Source organism: Sturnira hondurensis, unplaced genomic scaffold, assembly GCF_014824575.4.
Source record: "Sturnira hondurensis isolate 20B ecotype Veracruz unplaced genomic scaffold, ASM1482457v3 Scaffold0003090, whole genome shotgun sequence".
NCBI classification, from domain to species: domain Eukaryota; kingdom Metazoa; phylum Chordata; class Mammalia; order Chiroptera; family Phyllostomidae; genus Sturnira; species Sturnira hondurensis.
Window position 1 is genome coordinate 8,213,752 of NW_028075721.1, and position 20,265 is coordinate 8,234,016.

Genomic DNA, 20,265 nt, shown 5'->3' on the forward strand with positions numbered 1-20,265 from the left:
GCTTTCATTAGCATTAACAGTGTCTTTTGAGAAATAGTTTGACTTTTGATGTCTTTGATAACTAGGGGCCATAGTTTGGTGATATAGTTTTGCTAAGGTTACATAAGCCTGAGTTTAGGTTTTTAAAAATGGGTTAGGATTAGTTTTCATACTTTCTGTCTTGTTCTGCTTTAGATTTAGTTATATGAAAAAGCACAGAGTAAAGTTTATTTCTCAGGTAGAGCCAGGTTGAAACATTCGCCTTATTTTAGGTAGGTAGTGATGTTACCATTGAAGGACTACACTGTTTAAAAAATTATGGGGGAGTCAGTCTTCCGCCAAGATGGAGGCATAGGTGGAAACACTGTGCCTTCTCCCACAACCAAGTTTGAATAAAACAAAGGTTTGGAGAAACAAACACACAACCAAAGGACAGAAAATTGAATTATACGGAAGTCCGACTACATCTAACCGTTCAACGGGGACGGGCTCTGATCCTGCTATGGAACAGGCACGAACAACCCGAAAGATGGCACAAGAAGAACTCGAAGTCCAAGAGCCAATAACTCTCAGCGACCAAGAAATTGCCAGCCTCTCAGAAGCACAATTCAGGACACTATTTATCAGGATGCTCACAGAACTGGTAGATTATAGTCACAAATTAGAGGAACAAAGTCACAAATTAGAGGAATATATGAAGGCTAAACTAATTGAAATGAAGGGAGATGCATAGGAAACCAATAGTGATGGAAAGGAAACTGGGACTCAAATCAATGGAATGGACCAGAAGGAAGAACAAAACATCCCACCAGAAAGGAATGAAGAAATGAGAATTCAAAAAAATGAGGAGAGGCTTAGGAACCTCCAGGACATCTTTAAACGTTCCAACATCCGGATTATAGGGGTACCAGAAGGGGGAAAGAAACAGCCACGAGTGGAAAACGTATTTGAACAAATAATAAAGGAGAACTTCCCCAGTCTGGCAAAGGAAATAGACTTCCAGGAAATCCAGGAAGCTCAGAGAGTGCCAAAGAAGTTGGACCCAAGAAGGAACACACCAAGGCACATCATAATTACATTAGCCAAGACCAAAATGAAGGAGAGAATCCTAGAAGCATCAAGGGATAAGGGGACAGTCACCTACAAAGGAGTACCCATCAGACTGTCAGCGGATTTCTCAAAAGAGACCTTACAGGCAAGAAGGGGCTGGAAAGAAGTATTCCAAGTCATGAAATCCAAAGACCTACAGCCAAGATTGCTTTATCCAGCAAAGCTTTCATTTAGAATGGAAGGACAGATAAAGTGCTTCTCAGATAAGGTCAAGTTCAAGGAGTTCATCATTACCAAGCCCTTATTATATGAAATGCTAAAGGGACTTATATAAGAAAAAGAAGATGAAAAATATTAACAGTGAAAGGACAGCAAACACACAGCTATTAACAACCACACCTAAAACAAAAGCAAACCAAGAGGACAGCTAGATCAGGAGTGGAACCATAGAAATGAAGAACACATGGAGGGTTAGAAACAGGGGGGTGGGAGAAGGAGGGAGAAGGCACAGAAAATAGCATAGATGGTAGGTAGAAAATAGATAGGGGGGAGGGCGAGAATAGTGGGGGAAATATAGAATCCAAAGAACTTGAGACACGTGGTTATAAACTAAGGGGGGGAGAATGGTGGGGGAGGGTGGGTGCAGGTGGAAGGGATCGAAGGGGGGGAATAGAACAACTGTAATGGTATAATCAATAAAATATATTTTTTAAAAAATTATGGGGAAGAAAATACTAGTAATATGTTTTATTTAGACTTGTTTTTTAAAATAAAAGCAGGAAGCAAAATAGGACAGAGACAGAAAGTTACTTAATTGATTGACTTATAGTTTCCAAAATTCTATTTCTTTAGGCCTTGTCAATGCTGCTAAATGGTACTCCATTTGCCTTTGTTATCGACCTTGCTGCACTTGCTTCACGTCGTGAATACCTCAAACTTGACAAATGGCTCACAGATAAAATTCGAGAACATGGAGTAAGCAGGATTTGTCCATTTATTACTGATTTTAAATATTGGTGGCTAAAAGAGCTAAAGAAAAATAACCTTTTATATGGCAGTTATGATGTCATTCTGGGTTTTAGTCGTGGTGTTTAGTCTTTAATCTGAAATCAATTTATATTTAATCTGAAAGCAATTAAGGTCAATTTCAAATATGCTTAAAGACTTTCTCTTTCTCAGGAGCCTTTTATCCAAGCATGCATGACTTTTTTAAAGAGACGGTGCCCTTCTATTTTGGGTGGACTTGCCCCAGAGAAAGATCAGCCCAAAAGTGCTCAACTTCCTCCAGAAACTCTGGCAACAATGTTGGCCTGTTTACAAGCTTGTGCGGGGTAAGAAGCACATGCTTGAAAATGATCCTTTAATTTTAGAATTGTATTATATGCGGATAACTGTTGATTTGGGGAAGGAAGGATGAATGATTAAAAGCAACACCATCTTAGATAATCCAGTTTCTTAAATTTTATTCATTCATTCATACATTCATCCATTGAGAGGGGAAAGGAGAGAAACATCAATGTGTAAGAGACGAACATGTATCAATTAACTCTCTACATGCTCCCAACCAGGGATCTGGTGGAACCCCAGCCTAAGCCCTGACCAGGAATTGAACCAGCTGCTTATTGGTTAATAGGCCGGTGCTTAAGGACTATACTATGGAAAAATTGTTTTTTGTTTCTAAATGTCAATAAATAAAAAATTGAATTAAGAAGTTAAAAGGGAAGATTATTTTCTTCCTAAAAGTTTGGGCCAAAAACATGGATACACATTATTCACAAGAGTGCAGAAAAATACAGTAATTCACTATATCTACTTGGTATCATTCTGTCTATTCAGATTTTCTCTTTCTTGTCAAAATTTGTCCATTTCATCTAGGTTATCTGATCTGTTGGCATGTTATTGCTTTGTATTATATTCTGACAGTTATTTATGTAAGGTTGATAGTAATCTCCTTTTGGTTGTAGGAATTGTGAGTGTCTGTCTTTCTCTTGGTTGGTGTAGCTAATGTTTGTCGATTTTGTTACCGTGTTCAAAGAACCAATGTTTTATTTTGTTTTTCATGTTTTTCTGTTCTCCATTTCATTTATTTAAGCTCTAAACTTCTATTTGTTTTGGGTTTAGTTTGAACTGTTTAAAAATTTATTAAGATGAAAGGTTAGGCTTTTGAGATTTTTCTCTTTTTTACCATGCTAATGTTTATTCTTCGATTATGGGAAATTAGAAATTGATTCAATGTTCATTTTTTTATTGAGTTTATTGGAGTGCCATTGGTTAATAAAATGATAGATTTCAGATGTAGAATTCTGTAACATATCTTCCACTTACTGTATTTAGTGTTCACCACTCAAAAGTCAGGTCTATCAGCTGAAAGTATTTGGTAATTTTCTTTGACCCATTGGTTGTAAAAGTATATTAATTTGTCAATTTGCGAGTTTTACTTTTGTTACCAATTTTTAGTTTGATTGTGGTAGAACATACTTTTTATGATTTTGGTCTCTTTAAACAACTTGAGACTTGTCATATGGTCTGTCCTGCAGAATTTTTCATGTGTGTTTGAGAAGGATGTGTGTTTTGCTGTTGGGTGGAGTGTTCTATATATGTCTGTTAGGTCTAGGTGATTTGTAGTCTTTTGTTCTTACTTATTCTGTCTTGTCCGAGTGACTACTTTTACTTTTTAATGACAGTAATAGGATTTTGAATTTAGGAGGAAAGATCTAAGACAGTATCAAGTTTCTACATAGCTTATGAGTACCAAGCGTTCCACAGTTTTATGAGGTTTATGAGGCCATAACACTTTGAGATAGGCAGGTGGGTTTTTCTGTTAAACATTTATCCTAGTACTCGACATTTTAGAAATCAGTTTTCCACATGCTTACCAAAAATACTTAATGATTATTTGTGTGATAATTTTACCTAAATTTAAATAAATGTCTTATCTTTGACTATGGGAAACTAGTATAAAAACTGCTTATTTGCTTGATACGTCCTGGTTTGAGCATCATTTTTGACAAAGTGGTTGAGAACATGGATTGTTACTTGGAATATTTTAACATTTATTGGTTGTACTACATAAGGTTTCATGTGTGGTTGCCTCTCATGTGTCCCCTACTGGAGACCTGGCCTACAACCGGGCATGTGCCCTGACTGGGAATTGAACTGGCGACCCTTTGCTTCACAGGCCCATGCTCAATCCACTGAGCTACACCAGCCAGGGCTGTTCCAGCAAATTTTCTTTATTAGAGAATTATATTTGTCTTTTTAGCTGTTCTTGGAAATAACATGATATTTTTCACTTTTCTCTTTAGGAGTGTTTCTCAGGAGTTATCAGAAACCATCCTCACCATGGTAGCCAATTGCAGTAATGTTATGAATAAGGCCAGGCAGCCACCACCTGGAGTTATGCCAAAAGGTCGCCCTCCTAGTGCTAGCAGCTTAGATGCCATATCTCCTGTTCAGGTAATTGTACCTCTGTATTTGGTACATCTGCATTTTTTTGTAGACGTGGAATAGAATAAACTTCTACATCATCATTAACAATCTACTCAAAGGAAAATTGAGTTTGTTACATTTTTAGATAACTGCATGTCTAGTGTACACTACTACATTTTAAAGGAGATCCATAAATAGGTATTGTAGTTGAGAATAGATTTTTAATATTAAATGGAACATGACTCTGAGAGGAAGGATACAAAGTAATTTATGCAGGTAAATGTAAGGGCTTTTTAAAATAAGAATAACTTAGACTTGAGAAATAAGCACTGCCTTTGAACCTGATGTGTCTTGTTTGTAGCTTCACGGGCCAAGCAACAGTGCTAGAGCATAAGGACTTGTTATAACTGGGGCTCTTCAGCTCTCAACTGAACTGCTCTTTTAAAAACAAGGTACATTTAAGTTACTCCCTGACACCAACCACCCCTTTCTCTCTGGGAGCAACATATTTCGCTTCTGTTTTCACCCGCATTGAATGACAGGTTGGGGTTTAAGAAAAGAAGGAACATTTAGTGATATCTTAGTGGCCACTTTATTAAAGGCATTTGGCGTATCATTTTCTGTAGTCATGATGCTCTGAAACAATGCCACAAATTAAGCTTGAAAGTGTAGTTATTAGATATTTTTTAAAAACCTTAGTGAATAGCATACCTTGTTTTTGTTACTGTTTTTCTTTTTTATTGAATTAGAGCTAATCCTCTCCAGTCTCTAAGATTTTCAAATTTTGACTAGATTTGATTGTTTTGACTGGATGATTCTAATTTATAATGCTTTTATTGTGCTGAAAGTTAAATGAGAGATTCTTTTTGTTTTAAAGGGAAATTGTAAAGACCTAATGTAATAACTGTCCTATGTCACTACTAAATGTTCATTCAGTGTTACAGCTTCAGAGCAGTTCATCTTAAATGTTGAGTTTTGTAGCCCTTGTATTATGGCTCTGGTACTTGGGCAGGGGCTTACTCTTTAAGTCCATTCCATCTCTAATAATAGGAATAAAAAAGACTGGCACACTTGATAACTTGATTTTGGGATTTATGTATCATTACGATTGTATGGGTTTTGCAGTTTACTTATTAAGCACACAAAGACCTGTTACTAAAAATTGCTTTACCTGTGTCATGTGTCACTCTTTGCTTGAGGTATATTTAATATATTTTTATAATGTTTTTCTTTAGATTGACCCTCTTGCTGGAATGGCATCTCTTAGTATAGGTGGTTCAGCTGCCCCTCACACCCAGAGTATGCAGGGTTTTCCTCCAAATTTGGGTTCTGCATTCAGTACCCCTCAGTCACCAGCAAAGGCGTTTCCACCCCTTTCTACCCCAAATCAAACAACTGCATTCAGTGGTATTGGAGGACTTTCATCACAACTGCCAGGTAAGGGGGTGTGATGGACACAGATTATTTGTAATATTCATTGTGCCTTAGTTTTTGTGGTGTGACTGTGATAAGAAAAACTGCTTAAATTGTGAAAATTGGCTTCAACATTCATAATTGGGAAGAGGAAAACATTATACTCTTACAATATTAATTTAATTGAATTGCAGTTAAGATATTTTAGTTGTACAGTTAGTTGAATTATTCAGTAAGGATTCTGTATTACCAAACAATATTATAAAGAGTAACAGTTTGTTAAGCACAAATTTTAAAGGATATCACATTGGCATAGATCAGAACTCACGGGTTTAAGAATTACTGAAGGTTGATTTAATAAAGGTAGAAATATTTCACTCATCAGATTCAGGTGGTTGTTCTGTTTCCTTGCACTTAATCTACTTTGAAAACGATAGTAAATTTCTAAAACTTTTTAAGTTTTTCATATATTTAGGCTTTTAGCTTTATATTGAAGTCAAGATTCCTCCCCCCCTCGCCCCCCCCTTCTCTGGGACCCACTTCTTTGTCCTAAGTTAGCTGCACCTTTGATCTTTCAGACTATAAGTTTAGAGTATTAAAACCTAAGGATGAAAATGTTGTAATCACCCTGTAACCTAGTTAATACTGTTGCTGTGTGGTTCTAGCCCTGATTGTTCATTGATTTAAACCAAATTTACCCTGTCTAGTAAGGCCTTAATAAAGTCCTAATTATTAGAATTCTATTTGCTAGACTAACAGGAATCAAGAAGAATCCTGGCTCATGCTAACCTTTAGTGGATAGTAGCACAAAATTCTTTGTAATCATTGAGCAAAGCAAGCCAGGTCTTATTTTGATTACCTTACAGTTAAAATTTTTGCATATTACTGTTTTACCAAGAATATAAAGAATTAATCTTAAGTGCTAAAGAAATTTTGGCATTGTCTGTTTTCATATACTCTGACTAGTTTAGATTCTCTAAAATTAAATTGACATTGTAAGAGAATTAATAGAGAACTCTGCCTTTTAAAATAAGAAATTACATCTTTAATGTGAATACAGTCAAGAATGTGAGTAATGATAAAACTTCTGGCTGCTTCGTTCTTTCTAGTAGGTGGTCTTGGCACAGGCAGCCTGACTGGTATAGGAACTGGGGCCCTTGGACTTCCTGCAGTGAATAACGATCCTTTTGTACAGAGGAAACTGGGCACCTCTGGACTGAACCAGCCTACATTCCAGCAGAGTAAGATGAAACCTTGTAAGTGGTAGTGTTGTCTGTGATTGTGAAGCGTGACTGATGCACACAAACCTTTTTTTTTAATTTTGTGTCCAATTTGTTGTCCCTGCAGTTATGGACAAAAACAAACATTGACTTACTGTATTGTCAGTGGGGCCATATGTTGATGGACTTCTTAGATCAGTGGGAGCAAATTCATGCATTTGAATTATTAAAATGAAAATTTGATGTATCACTCTACCCTTGATTTGGATTGCCAGAAAAAAGTGACGGTTAATAAGAGTTAGCATCCTTAGGGGTGTTATCCTTAAAGTAAGATATATAGTAAAGAGGAAAGTAAAATCTTATACTTAGAATTTTATTGAGTAAAAAGACAATCTTACACTAATCCTAAAGTTTTTGGATCAACAAGAACAGCCAGGAGGATTTCAGATTTCTGTTTCAACTTGGGCAGTTTATAAAATAAACAACTTTTCATTTGTTTTAAGGTTATAACTTTATGATATATGAAACCTTATTACACATAATAAATACTGCCATATATTGGCTAATATATATGATGTTACTTAAAACAATTTTTAAAGTTTTACCTTAGTTATCCCAAAGTCAGAGAAGTGTCTTTGTAATACATAGAAAGGTGTATTGACTTACAGTTGTTGGGGCTAAGTATTCATTATGCAAAATATGACTGTACCAAATGTTAGTGTGAAAGGCCTGTCTGAGTGTTATGTTTTGTAGCATGCTTTGTGTTTATATCAGTATGTCATGCACATGCATTGATGATTCTTATATGGTAAATATAGTTTTTATTTTTATAAAGTAGTAAAGCTACTACCTTGCTAACCTTGAGTGAGGTTGTATTAAGGGTAAATGCATTGTAAATTTGAACATATGAATCTTCAGGAAGAAAATACTAAGTTAGACCTATAGTTTTAAGGCAGTGTTGTTAAAATCCTTTATGTGTACTAGAACACCTGAATATTAAGACTTGACCACTTAATACTGTCTTCAGTTTCTTTATTTTTTCCCCCTTAAAATTGGTCTCTCTGGCTCTGTGTGTGCATTATGGGGGAGTAAAGGAAGAGCCTAAATGCCCACTGGTTGCTTTTCTGTTTCTAACAGCGGACTTGTCTCAGGTGTGGCCAGAGGCAAATCAGCACTTTAGTAAAGAGATAGATGATGAAGCAAACAGCTATTTCCAGAGAATATATAATCACCCACCACATCCAACTATGTCTGTTGATGAGGTGAGTGTCTAGGATGATAGAAATCTTTATGGTTTAGGTAAATCTTAAATGCCCTTTACAGTTTTTAGAAATCTATCTCAAAGTATGTTGATTAGTCTGTGTATCATTTGAAACTTTAATGTTTATCTCAAGCTCAATTTATTATGAAAAGTTCCACTAATAACTCTATTAATAGCACTTTAGGGAGGCTCTTAATAATAGTTTCCTTTATGCGTGTCTTGTTTTTGCCTTGGTTTTTCCAGGTATTAGAAATGCTACAGAGATTTAAAGACTCCACCATAAAGAGGGAACGAGAAGTATTTAATTGTATGCTAAGGAACTTGTTTGAAGAATATCGGTTTTTCCCCCAGTACCCTGATAAAGAATTACATATAACAGCCTGCCTGTTTGGTGGGATAATTGAAAAAGGACTGGTCACTTACATGGCACTAGGCCTAGCCCTGAGATACGTTCTTGAAGCCTTACGCAAGCCTTTTGGATCCAAAATGTATTATTTCGGGATTGCTGCACTAGATAGATTTAAAAATAGGTGAGTGGATAGGTTTCCTGTGAAACTTCTCTTTTTTAGTATAAGGGGAAATAACTCATGTTCCAACTAGTTCTTACCATGCCACATTATTGTATCTATGTTAACTAATCCTCACAACCGTGAAGTAGGGGGGAAGAAGTAAAAAATTCAATAATTATAGTTAACAGATACAAGGTAAGAATGTGTATCTGATAAAATGAAATGGCCGGGGGGGCTTGTTTACTGAGGTATACTTTTTACACAGTCAAAGCCACCATTTTAGGTGTACAGTTGTTTGAATTTTGACAAATTTGTAGTCGTATAACCAACACAGTCACAGTCAAGATACTGAATATGTTCTTCACCCCCAAGAAGTTCTCTTGTTTTCCCTTTAAAGTTCACCTTCCCCTACTTCTAATCCCTGGTAGTCACTGATCTGATTTAGCTCTAGTTTTCCCAGATTGTTACTTGAATTAAACCAAACATATGTTTGTAGATTTGATTTCTTGCACTTAGCATAGTGCTTTTGAGATTTCATCTACGTTATTACATGTTTCAGTAGTTTCTTTTTATTGCCGACTAATATCCCATTGTATGGATTAACTACAAATTGTTTCTCCATTCACCTGTTTGTGAAAATTTGGGGTTGTTTCCAGATAGCAGTTTTACTGGCTCATTGTAATCAACTTTAAGTAAAATAAAACCTTTTAAAAAACATTGTTTTCTGATGTAAAATGAGGTGAAGTTTATAAATATTTCTCCCCTCTACTTTTGTATTCTTCCTTTTGGCATTCTCTTTAAATAAGGTAGTTGATAGAATGGGAGAGATGGCCTAGACTAGCATTTGGAAGAAAATTTGTGTTAATTGTGCTGCCTCTATTCTTACTTGAAATAATGAATGCGTATTTTCTTTGGCAGATTGAAGGACTATCCCCAGTATTGTCAGCACTTGGCTTCTATCAGTCACTTTATGCAATTTCCACATCACTTACAGGAGGTAAGTATCTTCCATACCTTAAAACCATTCTAATGGTTGGAGGGTTTATCTATTTTGATTTGACTTTAGATGTTGAGAATGGCATTACAATTTGTTAATGATTGGCATGATACAGGTATGCATATTATTTGTTGCTTATTTTGCATCTTAGAATAGATTGTGGAAGAATACATTCTTTATCTTTTGTAAGTAATGGTTTTGCTTGATAAAGGCTTTTAACCTGGTAATGCTATCGAAGGATAGACATCTTTTACTGTTACCAAGAGAAACTTTGCCAGATTTTAAAAAGTATTTGGAATGCAAATGTTAAATGTTGAATATAAATAAGTGATTCCTTTGATTTAAATATTATTCAAGGCTGTTTTGTCTAAAACTTAGACCAGTGTTACTAAAAAAGATAGCCTTCTTACCCTGCTTTGGTTACTTTGAAGTGTTTCTTAAAAAGGAGGCAGTCCCAAAGGAAAAGGACCTAGAGAATATACTTTTTAATCCATCTTATATAACTGTTCTTGCAATTTCTAAACCTGTCCTGGAACATTAGTCCGCTATCATCGCTTACCCTCTAGTTAGCTTGGCATTGTGTTTTGTTTTGTTTGTAGTAATAGGTTAACTGAGAGGTAATTCACATTACAGTGTATATTTTAGACCTTCTGTTTGTCATCAACACCCAGTAAAAAGGTCAGCTTACTGTATAAATTTTTAAAGTAGTTAAAATATGTGTGTTAAGGAATTTTAAAGAATTTATATGTAGGCATTTGTGGCTGCTTTTGGGGAGGTTATTTTGCTAGGTGACTTCTTTTGTAATAATATTTTACCTCCAAAGAGGCTGTGGTATATCCACTTATGTATTATATTTTAGGGAAGATGGGCCAAGATGGGGCAAGGAGTAAGAAAGATAGATGAACCACGAGTAATTTGTAATGATCTTTAGCCTCTCAGAAGTAAGGGGCGTGTAATTCAAAACTTTCAGTTTCTGTTAAGAACTTTCCTTGTGTGTTTTTCTCTTTCTACCTCTACAGTATATCGAGTATGGACAGCAGTCCAGAGATCCTCCTGTGAAAATGCAGGGCTCTATCACAACCCCTGGAAGTATTGCACTGGCTCAGGCCCAAGCTCAGGCCCAAGTTCCAGCAAAAGCACCTCTTGCTGGTCAGGTTAGCACTATGGTAACCACCTCAACAACCACAACTGTTGCTAAAACGGTTACTGTCACCAGGCCTACCGGAGTCAGCTTTAAGAAAGATGTGCCAGTAAGTAGGTCTACCTTCTTTCTCATCCAAGATTTGTTATGTTATAATATATGCATTAATGAGCGTGTATTTTAATTGTACTGTAAATAGCACATGCTTGCTAAAAAAAGGGTATAAAGAGCAGCATCTCTTCCTTTCTGTCTCCCGAGATTTCCCAGAGGCAGCCACGATGAATAGTTTAATATATATTCTTGCCAACACTTCAGCGCACAATCATACACACCCATGTGTATTTTATACTAAAGGAATTTGTATGCATTTTTTTCTGGGATTTGTCAGTTAAGCATTTTAATTTGTTTATTTTATGTACTTCATTTCTTTAGCCTTCTATTAATACAACAAATATAGATACGTTGCTTGTGGCCACAGACCAGACGGAAAGAATTGTAGAGCCCCCAGAAAATATCCAAGAGAAAATTGCTTTTATCTTCAACAATCTCTCACAGTCGAATATGACACAAAAGGTGAGTATGCTGTAGTAGTTTACCTATCACTATTTCTATAATGTTTATCACCAATGCTCCTTACTGTCATCCCTAATGAATTGGGGGGGAGGGTTATTTCATACTCTGCATCGTGTTTAATACTTCACTTTAGAAGTAGAACATAATAGAACCAAAGCAAAGGGAATGTGCCTGGCTGGTATAGTTCAGTGGATTGAATGTGAGCTGCAAACCAAAGGGTGGTCGGTTTGATTCCCAATCAGGGCATATGCCTCAGTTGCAGGTCAGGTCCCCAAGTGGGGCCCACATGAGAGGCAACCACATATTGATGTTTCTCTCCCTCTCCTTCCCTCCCCCTCTCTAAAAATAAAATAAATAAAATCTTTAAAAAGGGGTGGGGAATGTGGATATACCACTAGTGCTTATGGTTTTGTAGATGTGAAATAGCAATCGTTTTAAATGCATTGTTTTGTGGTGAGTTTCAAGCATTTTAAAATAAACTTCATGATCTAATGATAGGAAGTACTTCTACTCTAAGGGTGTCCAACCTGTGCCCCGAGGGCTGCAGATGGCCTAGAATGGCTATAAATGCAGCCCAACACAAAATTGTAAATTTACTTAAAACATTGCCTAGTTTTATTACCCAGATATGTACATTTTATATATTAGTGATCACAAACTCGGGACCTGCTTGGTGATTTGAAAAGATTACAAAATGGCAGCTACATAATTTGGGTTATTATGTGAGTGCTTTCTTGTTCATCTGTAGTGGTGGATATCACGAAAAATATGCACAGACCTTGGTTTTTGCTCATCAGTTTTCTTTAGTGTTTGTATTTAATGTGTGGCTCAAGACAGCTCTTCTTCCAGTGTGGCCCAGAGATGCCAAAAGGTTGGACACCCCTGTTCTACCCACAACTTACATCCCTCCCAGAAATCATTCAGAGCAGTTATTAGGAGCTTAATAACTGAGGTATACCTTGTGAAAAGCATAAGGAATGATGCTTCCCTTACAAGATTATATGCTAAGACAATACTTACAAATAGACATTTTAGCCAGTAAGGTTAGACTAAACAAATGGATTTGTGATATACGAGGTCTGTCTGGAAAAAGTCCAGTCAAAGTTAATATATGAGAACAGTTTGCTGACATCGATGTAACTTGGCAGCCAAGGAGAGTGGACTGGAATGTACATGTGTGAAGAGTGATGATTTCACTCTACTGGTCAATGGGAGCAGGAGATGCTGTCGAGTGAGCATGTGTACTGTGTGGCCATTGCATTCAAAATGACTGAGTGAATACAGCAACGAATCTGCATCAAGTTTTGTGTTCATCTTGAATATTTTTTTGTGGAAACTACTGGCTGATTCAGAAGGCTGCAGCTATGGGCAGCTGGTGATAGGCACCTTCATCACAACAAAGAGCCCATTCATTCATCATGTGTCCTGCAGAATTTTTTATTGAAACATCATCACCTAGGTGGTTCAGACCCCTTACAGCCAGATTTGGCACCCTGTGCCAAAGCTTCTGGCTTTTCCCAAAACTAAAATCACCTTTGAAAGGGAAGAGATTTCACACCATCTATGAGATTCAGGAAAATATGATGGGGCAGCTAATGGCGATTGGGAGAACTGTGAGGTCCTGAGGTGCCTACTTTGAAAGGGACTGAGGCATCATCGTCCTATGTACCTCTAGAGTTTCTTGTATCTTACACCTTTTTCAGTAAATGTGTACTTTTCATATTACATGGTGGATACCTTCTGGACAGACCTCATATGCAGTGTCTTTTCAAATCCCACCCTAAATGATTAAGTGGGATTAAAGCATTCAATATCTTTTTTGGAAAAGAATCATTAAACTTTACAGATGATTCCTGGAGGTGGAAATTGAGGAAAATACAGTTACGGTGTTAGGTCTTCTAGGGGCAGGTTGTAGATTAGTCATGTATTCTCTTTTGATCCACTGGAAAGTTGGCTAAGATGGGGGTGAGGACTACTACATACATATTTTTTTAATTTTAAAGTTCAAAGTTACCATGGATGTTTCAACCTGATCACCCACAGTTTATGGAATTGAAGTTAACTGTACTTCATTGCGTCTCTCTGGTCTGGGGGAAAGATGTAGCATGATGATTTGATTTAGTACCTTATTTTGCAAGGAGCCATGTGCTCATAGTACAGTTCTCAGAAACAAAACACATAACCATATTTTTTCATCTTTTAATTGTATACTTCCCGTGTCATTCGTTGGCTAGGTTGAAGAACTAAAGGAAACTGTGAAGGAAGAATTCATGCCTTGGGTTTCACAATACCTGGTTATGAAGAGAGTCAGTATTGAGCCAAACTTTCACAGCCTGTATTCAAACTTCCTTGACACGCTGAAGAATCCTGAATTTAATAAGATGGTTTTAAATGAGACCTACAGAAACATCAAAGTAAATTAGTTCTTGTATTTCTTTTCTGTTCTTTTTGTTTCGAGAGTGTTGCTGTTTTTCGTACATGTTGTCTATGAAACTGTGCTCTAGCATTTGTTTCAAATACAGAACTGAATTTTGTGAAGAATGTAGTCTTACAGATATACTCTGTGCTGCTTAAAAGTAACTGCTGTTCTGAATTTGTTTTCATCATCCTGTGCATGGTTTTTCCTTCACCTTTGTGTAATTTCAACTTGCTTTTCTCCCCACTACACATTATTTGCAGTATGCTCTTAGCTAGAATCCCTGTGGGATTTTTTTATAGTTCTAGTAGAAATTCGTTGTATGGATATATGTTGCTAATGGATATCTAGGTTGTTAACTTTCACTATTACAGAAACAGTGTTGCAGTGAATGTTTTCCTTTATGTCTTAAGTGCCAGATATCTCTCAACTCTAGACCTGTTTGTGGACTACTTGTTGTTTAGGATTCTGTTTATTTTAAGGTTAAACTACTACTAATGAGTTAATCCTTGTTCCATAAAATTCAAGTATTTTGTTCATTAGGAGGAATAACTTCTAGAGTACACAGTGTGAATCAACATACAGCTATGATCATTCTTTACTTACTGAATAACTTGGGACATTGGCTGATGAGCTAGCACTATATTTAAACCTGTGGATGGGAATTTTCCCCATTCTGGGTTACGCTGTAGTGCAAAAGAATTCCTGGCTCTTTCTGGTGCACAGCGGACATTGTGCCATTTCACTGTTGCTAGATAGAGCTGAGAAACATAACTATATTTAGACTTCATTGTGTGATAGTAAGAATGTTTGGGATGTACAGAAATGCCCCACATTTGGAAGTGGAATCTCAAGGTCCTTTCAAATAAAGTTTTAAATTTATACGTTTTAATTTATAGCCATAAATTGAGGTACCATGTAGGAAATGGATGTATGTGATAAATCTATCCCCCTTACAAAAGAAAGAACTAGAAAATTAATGAAATGGCCTGTTGGATTGTAGGCCAGGTCCCCAGTTGGACGGCTGTGAGGCAACTGATTAATGTTTCTCTCCCTCCCTTTTTCTCTCTCTAAAAATAAATAAATAAAATCTTGGGAAAAAGGGTTAATGAAATGGATTGGGTTTTCTAGAAATTTGCAAAGAAGTGTATATGCCAATACTATGTTGTATTTCAGAAAGTTAGCTTATCTCCAGAGTTGTACAGTGAGTAACCTGGATGGATAACACTAAAGTTTGCAGTAGATACTGTGGTTTTAGTCACACCCTCGTAACCGTTTGCCTGCTGTCTTGATGGACTTAGAAGCATAGATAGAGTCTTCATTTGAATTGAATAACATGGTTTTCTGTAGGAGCACACACGACACATTGGACCATGTGTATGTTGCCTTTTTGTGTGATGCAGTTATATTACCTATTAAACATAAAGAAAGACATTTAAAGGTTAAAAATGTCACCGAACAAAACAAAATAGTACTATGATAGTATGGAGTAGATTTACTTTGGGGACATGTTCTCATAATCAGTGGCTTGTTTTTAACATAGAATAATGGAATTTTCAAACATTTAGTTGAGATTTTTTCCCTCTCCCATAAGCTCATTTTCATACCTGTTTTAATCTTACTTTTTTTTTTTTTTAGGTGTTACTGACCTCTGATAAAGCTGCAGCCAATTTCTCAGATCGTTCTTTGCTGAAGAACTTGGGACATTGGCTAGGAATGATTACACTAGCTAAAAATAAACCCATCTTACATACTGTGAGTTCCAGCTAAAAGTTTATGTAAAACTTGAGAGTGTTCAAACAGTATATTGTGTCTAAAAGTCTTAACTTTGGGGGGGGGGCTATTTTAATGATTATTGGGTATTCATAAGAGTTTGGCAAATGTTTTGAATTCGTAATTGCATGCTCGTGGCCTCACATCATTTAGCAGGATAAATAAAAGCCAGTTAAAAGTATATTTGTCACCCTTTCCTTCTTGTAAGGCAAGAGTCATAAGAGTTTAGCAAGTTGCCTTTCTTTGTGTACTTTGTGAAGGGTTTTAAAGTGTATGCTCAGGTTTTAAAAATACTTTTTTTCCTTTAGGACTTGGATGTAAAATCTTTGCTGCTAGAGGCCTATGTTAAAGGACAGCAAGAATTGCTCTATGTAGTGCCCTTTGTTGCCAAAGTCTTAGAGTCTAGTATTCGTAGTGTGGTGAGTAGATTTAATATTTTATTGACGGCTAAATTTGTAAGAATTGATTTCAGCACAAGGTGAAGAAGTTACATCCTTAGTTCTTATGCACAGCTGTAGTTCAATCAGTTTTCCTTGGGTTAAGTTGCATTTCCAATGTGAGGGGCTAAGTAGAATTAAAGAACTGATGGCTAACAGGTGGTTTTGGGTTTTGGTGTTTTTCTGAAATATATAGCTGGGAAGTATAGAGGTTTTTGGTATGGCCACTTAAGTGTAAGCGCTTAACTGTTTTAAATAATACAAATTGAAGTGATTTGGGGACCAGCTTATAATAATAGGTTTTCTTTAGGTTTTTAGGCCACCCAACCCCTGGACAATGGCAATTATGAATGTATTAGCTGAGCTACATCAGGAACATGACTTAAAGGTAAATTTTTTGGTGCTTCATACTTTGGAACATTCTCTGTCTTCACATTATTAACATTAACAGGGAAGGTAGAGCATTGAGGGGCATTGTAATAACTGGAGAATAGTGTATATTACGAATAAAAATAAAAATTTACTTTTAAAGTTCTAATCAAATAATTGAAATTCTGCAGTTAAACTTGAAGTTTGAGATTGAGGTCCTCTGCAAGAACCTTGCATTAGACATCAATGAGCTAAAACCTGGAAACCTCCTGAAGGATAAAGATCGCCTAAAGAACTTAGATGAGCAGCTCTCTGCTCCAAAGAAAGATGTCAAGCAGCCAGAAGAACTCCCTCCCATCACAACCACAAGTAAGTGTGGTAGTTAGCTAGCCATTTACTTACCAGAATGTTCTCTTAAATGGAACATTTCCATGCATATAGCAAGTTATAGTTATTCAACATTATGTGGTGCTGAAACTCACATACTTTCTGGTGGGCTTCTAAATTATTAAGGAAATTATTAGCCATGTCTAGACATGGTTATACCATATTAGATTCCATCTGAGTAGCATACAGTATTCTTAAATCTGGTTACCATTTATATTGTTTGAGGTCTTAGAAAGAATTCATTGGCATGACAGCCTGTGTTAGTCCTCAAATCTGGGGATGGCCAACCAGCTAGAGCTTCCCTTATAATAATCCAGGGTGTGGAGGATGTGGTTTGTGCTGTCACCCCAGAATCCCACCCACTGATTTAATACAAGCTACTAATGCCCTTCTATTTGTATAGTAAAGTCAAGAAATCTGTTCTTTTTTATTAGCTCTTATTTTATCTTTTTATATTTAGCAACTTCTACAACACCAGCTACCAGTACCACCTGTACAGCCACGGTTCCACCACAGCCACAGTACAGCTATCATGACATCAATGTGTATTCCCTCGCAGGCCTTGGACCACACATTACTCTAAACCCAACAGTAAGTAAACACCATGCCACCACCCCCCAGTTTCTACTTCGTGACACTGGTCACCTTCCCTTTTTTCCTTCCTGGATTTCTAGGTTATAGGTTTTTGTGCAGAGAGCAGGGCTTGGGACTGCTGCATATAGTACAGCGGGGTTCCCCCCCCTATTTTAAAATAGTCCTTGTGATTAGGGTAGAAGACCCTCAGTGTATATAACTTTTGCTCTGTATTTTCATTATCATGTCACCTTGCCTTTGCTTTAAGCTATTTCTTTAGGCAGATAGCTGAAACTGCGCTGACTTATGTGTATATAAAATCTCCAGGTCAAGGTCTGGAAGTAAGTTCATAATTTGTTTCTGTGGCCTAGTTCTGGGAGGTAGTCTGGTCTAATGTCATAAAATAAATTCTCATCAATTTCCCCCCCTCTACTTAAGGTTGTATTTTACTGTCTGTATTTGGAATGGTAATTGATTATCTTGTCTTTTATTTTGCTTAACATTTGTTTAGTTTAAAATCAGATACTTGGAGTTTTCGCGGTCTTTGCTTTTAGAAGTTGGAAATGTTCACAGATATAGAAGTGACATTATTAATCCATTCAACTTTTGTATTTAAAGGACTTGAAACATTTTAAAGATATAATTTTAACCTGGTCTTTTTTTTTTTCTATATATATGGCACTTAGTTTTTGAAGGAAAAACCTAGATTTAGAAATTGTGGTTTTCCTTTATATTGTTTCCAGTAATTGGGATACTTTTGTATTTAAATACTTTTTTTTAGAGATTTTATTTATTTTTAGAGAGAGGGGAAGGGAGAAAGACAGGGAGAGAAACATCATTGTGTGGTTACCTCTTGTATGCCCCCAACTGGGGACCTGGCCTACAACCACAGGTGTGTGCCCTAACTGGGATTTGAACTAGCGACTTTGGTTTGCAGTCCGGCACTCAATCCACTGAGCCATGCCAGCCAGGGCCAAAATTTCTTATAAATTCAGTAAGTTAAAGAGACTGGGTATTAAGGCATACTTTCTACCAGAGAAAAGATTGGAAACAATCTTTCAAGTGAAAGCAAAGGCTTCATATAAAATGCTTACTATTCTGAGGAATTATTTGTATTAATAAAAGTTTTTGTAGAAGGCATTTTCTCTGTAAACTTGATTCTTTTTCCATTTTCCCAAACTACTAAAGAAGTTACTTTTTATAAGAGTACTTGAGCCCTGGCTGGTATGGGTCAGTGGTTCGGGCCTTGTCCCGAAAACCAAAAAGGTCACCAGTTCAGTTCCCCACCAGGGCACATGCCTGGATTGTGAGCTGGGTTCCTGGTTGTGCTTGTGTGAGAGGCAACTGATCAATGTTCTCTCTCTCTCTTTTCCCCTTCCCCCTCTCTAAAAATAAGTATTCTTTTATTTTGTTAAGATTTATTTATTTTTAAATGTGTGACTTAAGTATTCTTTTATTTTGTTAAGATTTATTTAAGTCACACATTTTAACTAAGCAGGTATTTTTGTCTTTAAACAGGTATAAATGCATCTTGAAATGAACAATAGAACTTTTTAAAAACAAAAGACGTGTTATCTTGTATCACAAGGTATACTGCTACCTCTATGTAGACCAGTTTTCTCACTCCTGAGCTTTTTATTGGTTAAAGTTGGTAGTTGGCAGTTAACCTTGGAATTATTCCAAAATCCTGGGTGTGATTACCCATAGAAATTGGGTTGTCTTGTCAAGCTGTGGACTTAATCTTGTTTTTCTCCACCTAGATTCCCTTGTTTCAGGCCCACCCACAGTTGAAGCAGTGCGTGCGCCAGGCAATCGAACGTGCTGTCCAGGAGTTGGTCCATCCTGTGGTGGATCGATCAATTAAGATCGCCATGACTACTTGCGAGCAAATAGTGAGGAAGGATTTTGCCCTGGATTCTGAGGAATCTCGAATGCGAATAGCAGCTCATCACATGATGCGTAACTTGACAGCTGGAATGGCTATGATTACTTGCAGGGAACCTTTGCTCATGAGCATATCCACCAACCTGAAAAACAGTTTTGCCTCAGCTCTTCGTGTAAGTTGACTATTTCCGTGCCATAGTACAAAACTGATTGCTGCTTGTCTGAGTTTCTTTTTATATTTCTACTTTAATAGTCACCATATTTGATGTCTTCCTCCTTCTTAGATTGTTAATTCTGTGAGGTGTGAAGCATCATGTCTTTTTGCTCACTGTTGTGTCCTCAGCTCAGTGTTTGGCAGATAGTAGACACGTACATACTTACTGCTTTAAAGAAATGAAGTGGGTTTTTTAATGCGTAAGTTAATAGTTATGATTCAGTTTACCATGAAGAATTTAAATTAGCCCTGGCTGGTGTAGCTCAGTGGATTGAGTGCGAGCCTGCAAAGCAGAGGATCGCGGTTCGATTCCCAGTCAGGGCACATGCCTGGGTTGCAGGCAAGTTCCCAGCGGGGGACACACTAGAGGCAACCATACACTGATATTTCTCTCCCTCTCTCCTTCCCTTCCCCTCTAAAGATAAATAAATAAAATTAAAAATAAAGTCTTTTAAAAAAAGAATTTAAATTAAAGCACTTGGAGTAAAACAGTATAAAATATTTAAAGTGACTTCGTGCCTACATACAGCATTCACTCTCTTGAAATAATTTGGTTAATTTCGGGTCTCAAATGTCACAGTTTATAATGCCTTTGTGCCCTACCTGGTGTGGCCCAGTGGATTGAGTGCTGGCCTGCGAA

The 20,265-nt window shown here is 36.7% G+C and overlaps 1 protein-coding gene and 2 non-coding genes across 9 annotated transcripts in view; all 3 read left to right on the forward strand.

Moving 5' to 3' along the window:
• Window positions 1-20,265, forward strand: part of CNOT1 (CCR4-NOT transcription complex subunit 1) — an 83,401-nt gene that overhangs the window by 46,379 nt on the left and 16,757 nt on the right. For 3 of the 7 annotated variants that reach the window (XM_037041598.1, XM_037041597.1, XM_037041601.1), the window contains exons 15-31: window positions 1,882-2,004; window positions 2,209-2,360; window positions 4,335-4,485; window positions 5,694-5,895; window positions 6,981-7,127; window positions 8,229-8,353; window positions 8,596-8,882; window positions 9,780-9,858; window positions 10,878-11,108; window positions 11,432-11,572; window positions 13,807-13,986; window positions 15,627-15,743; window positions 16,070-16,180; window positions 16,509-16,586; window positions 16,759-16,936; window positions 17,415-17,545; window positions 19,288-19,584. In XM_037041598.1, coding sequence (XP_036897493.1) covers window positions 1,882-2,004; window positions 2,209-2,360; window positions 4,335-4,485; window positions 5,694-5,895; window positions 6,981-7,127; window positions 8,229-8,353; window positions 8,596-8,882; window positions 9,780-9,858; window positions 10,878-11,108; window positions 11,432-11,572; window positions 13,807-13,986; window positions 15,627-15,743; window positions 16,070-16,180; window positions 16,509-16,586; window positions 16,759-16,936; window positions 17,415-17,545; window positions 19,288-19,584 — 2,730 coding nt within the window. The remainder of the gene's footprint in view (window positions 1-1,881; window positions 2,005-2,208; window positions 2,361-4,334; window positions 4,486-5,693; window positions 5,896-6,980; window positions 7,128-8,228; window positions 8,354-8,595; window positions 8,883-9,779; window positions 9,859-10,877; window positions 11,109-11,431; window positions 11,573-13,806; window positions 13,987-15,626; window positions 15,744-16,069; window positions 16,181-16,508; window positions 16,587-16,758; window positions 16,937-17,414; window positions 17,546-19,287; window positions 19,585-20,265) is intronic. The other 4 variants (XM_037041600.1, XM_037041603.1, XM_037041599.1 and 1 more) reach the window with 2 other exon arrangements.
• LOC118983986 (small nucleolar RNA SNORA50) lies at window positions 4,783-4,918 on the forward strand. Its single transcript, XR_005065839.1, has one exon. It is a non-coding gene; the product is annotated as a small nucleolar RNA SNORA50 (small nucleolar RNA).
• LOC118983984 (small nucleolar RNA SNORA46) lies at window positions 14,625-14,762 on the forward strand. Its single transcript, XR_005065838.1, has one exon. It is a non-coding gene; the product is annotated as a small nucleolar RNA SNORA46 (small nucleolar RNA).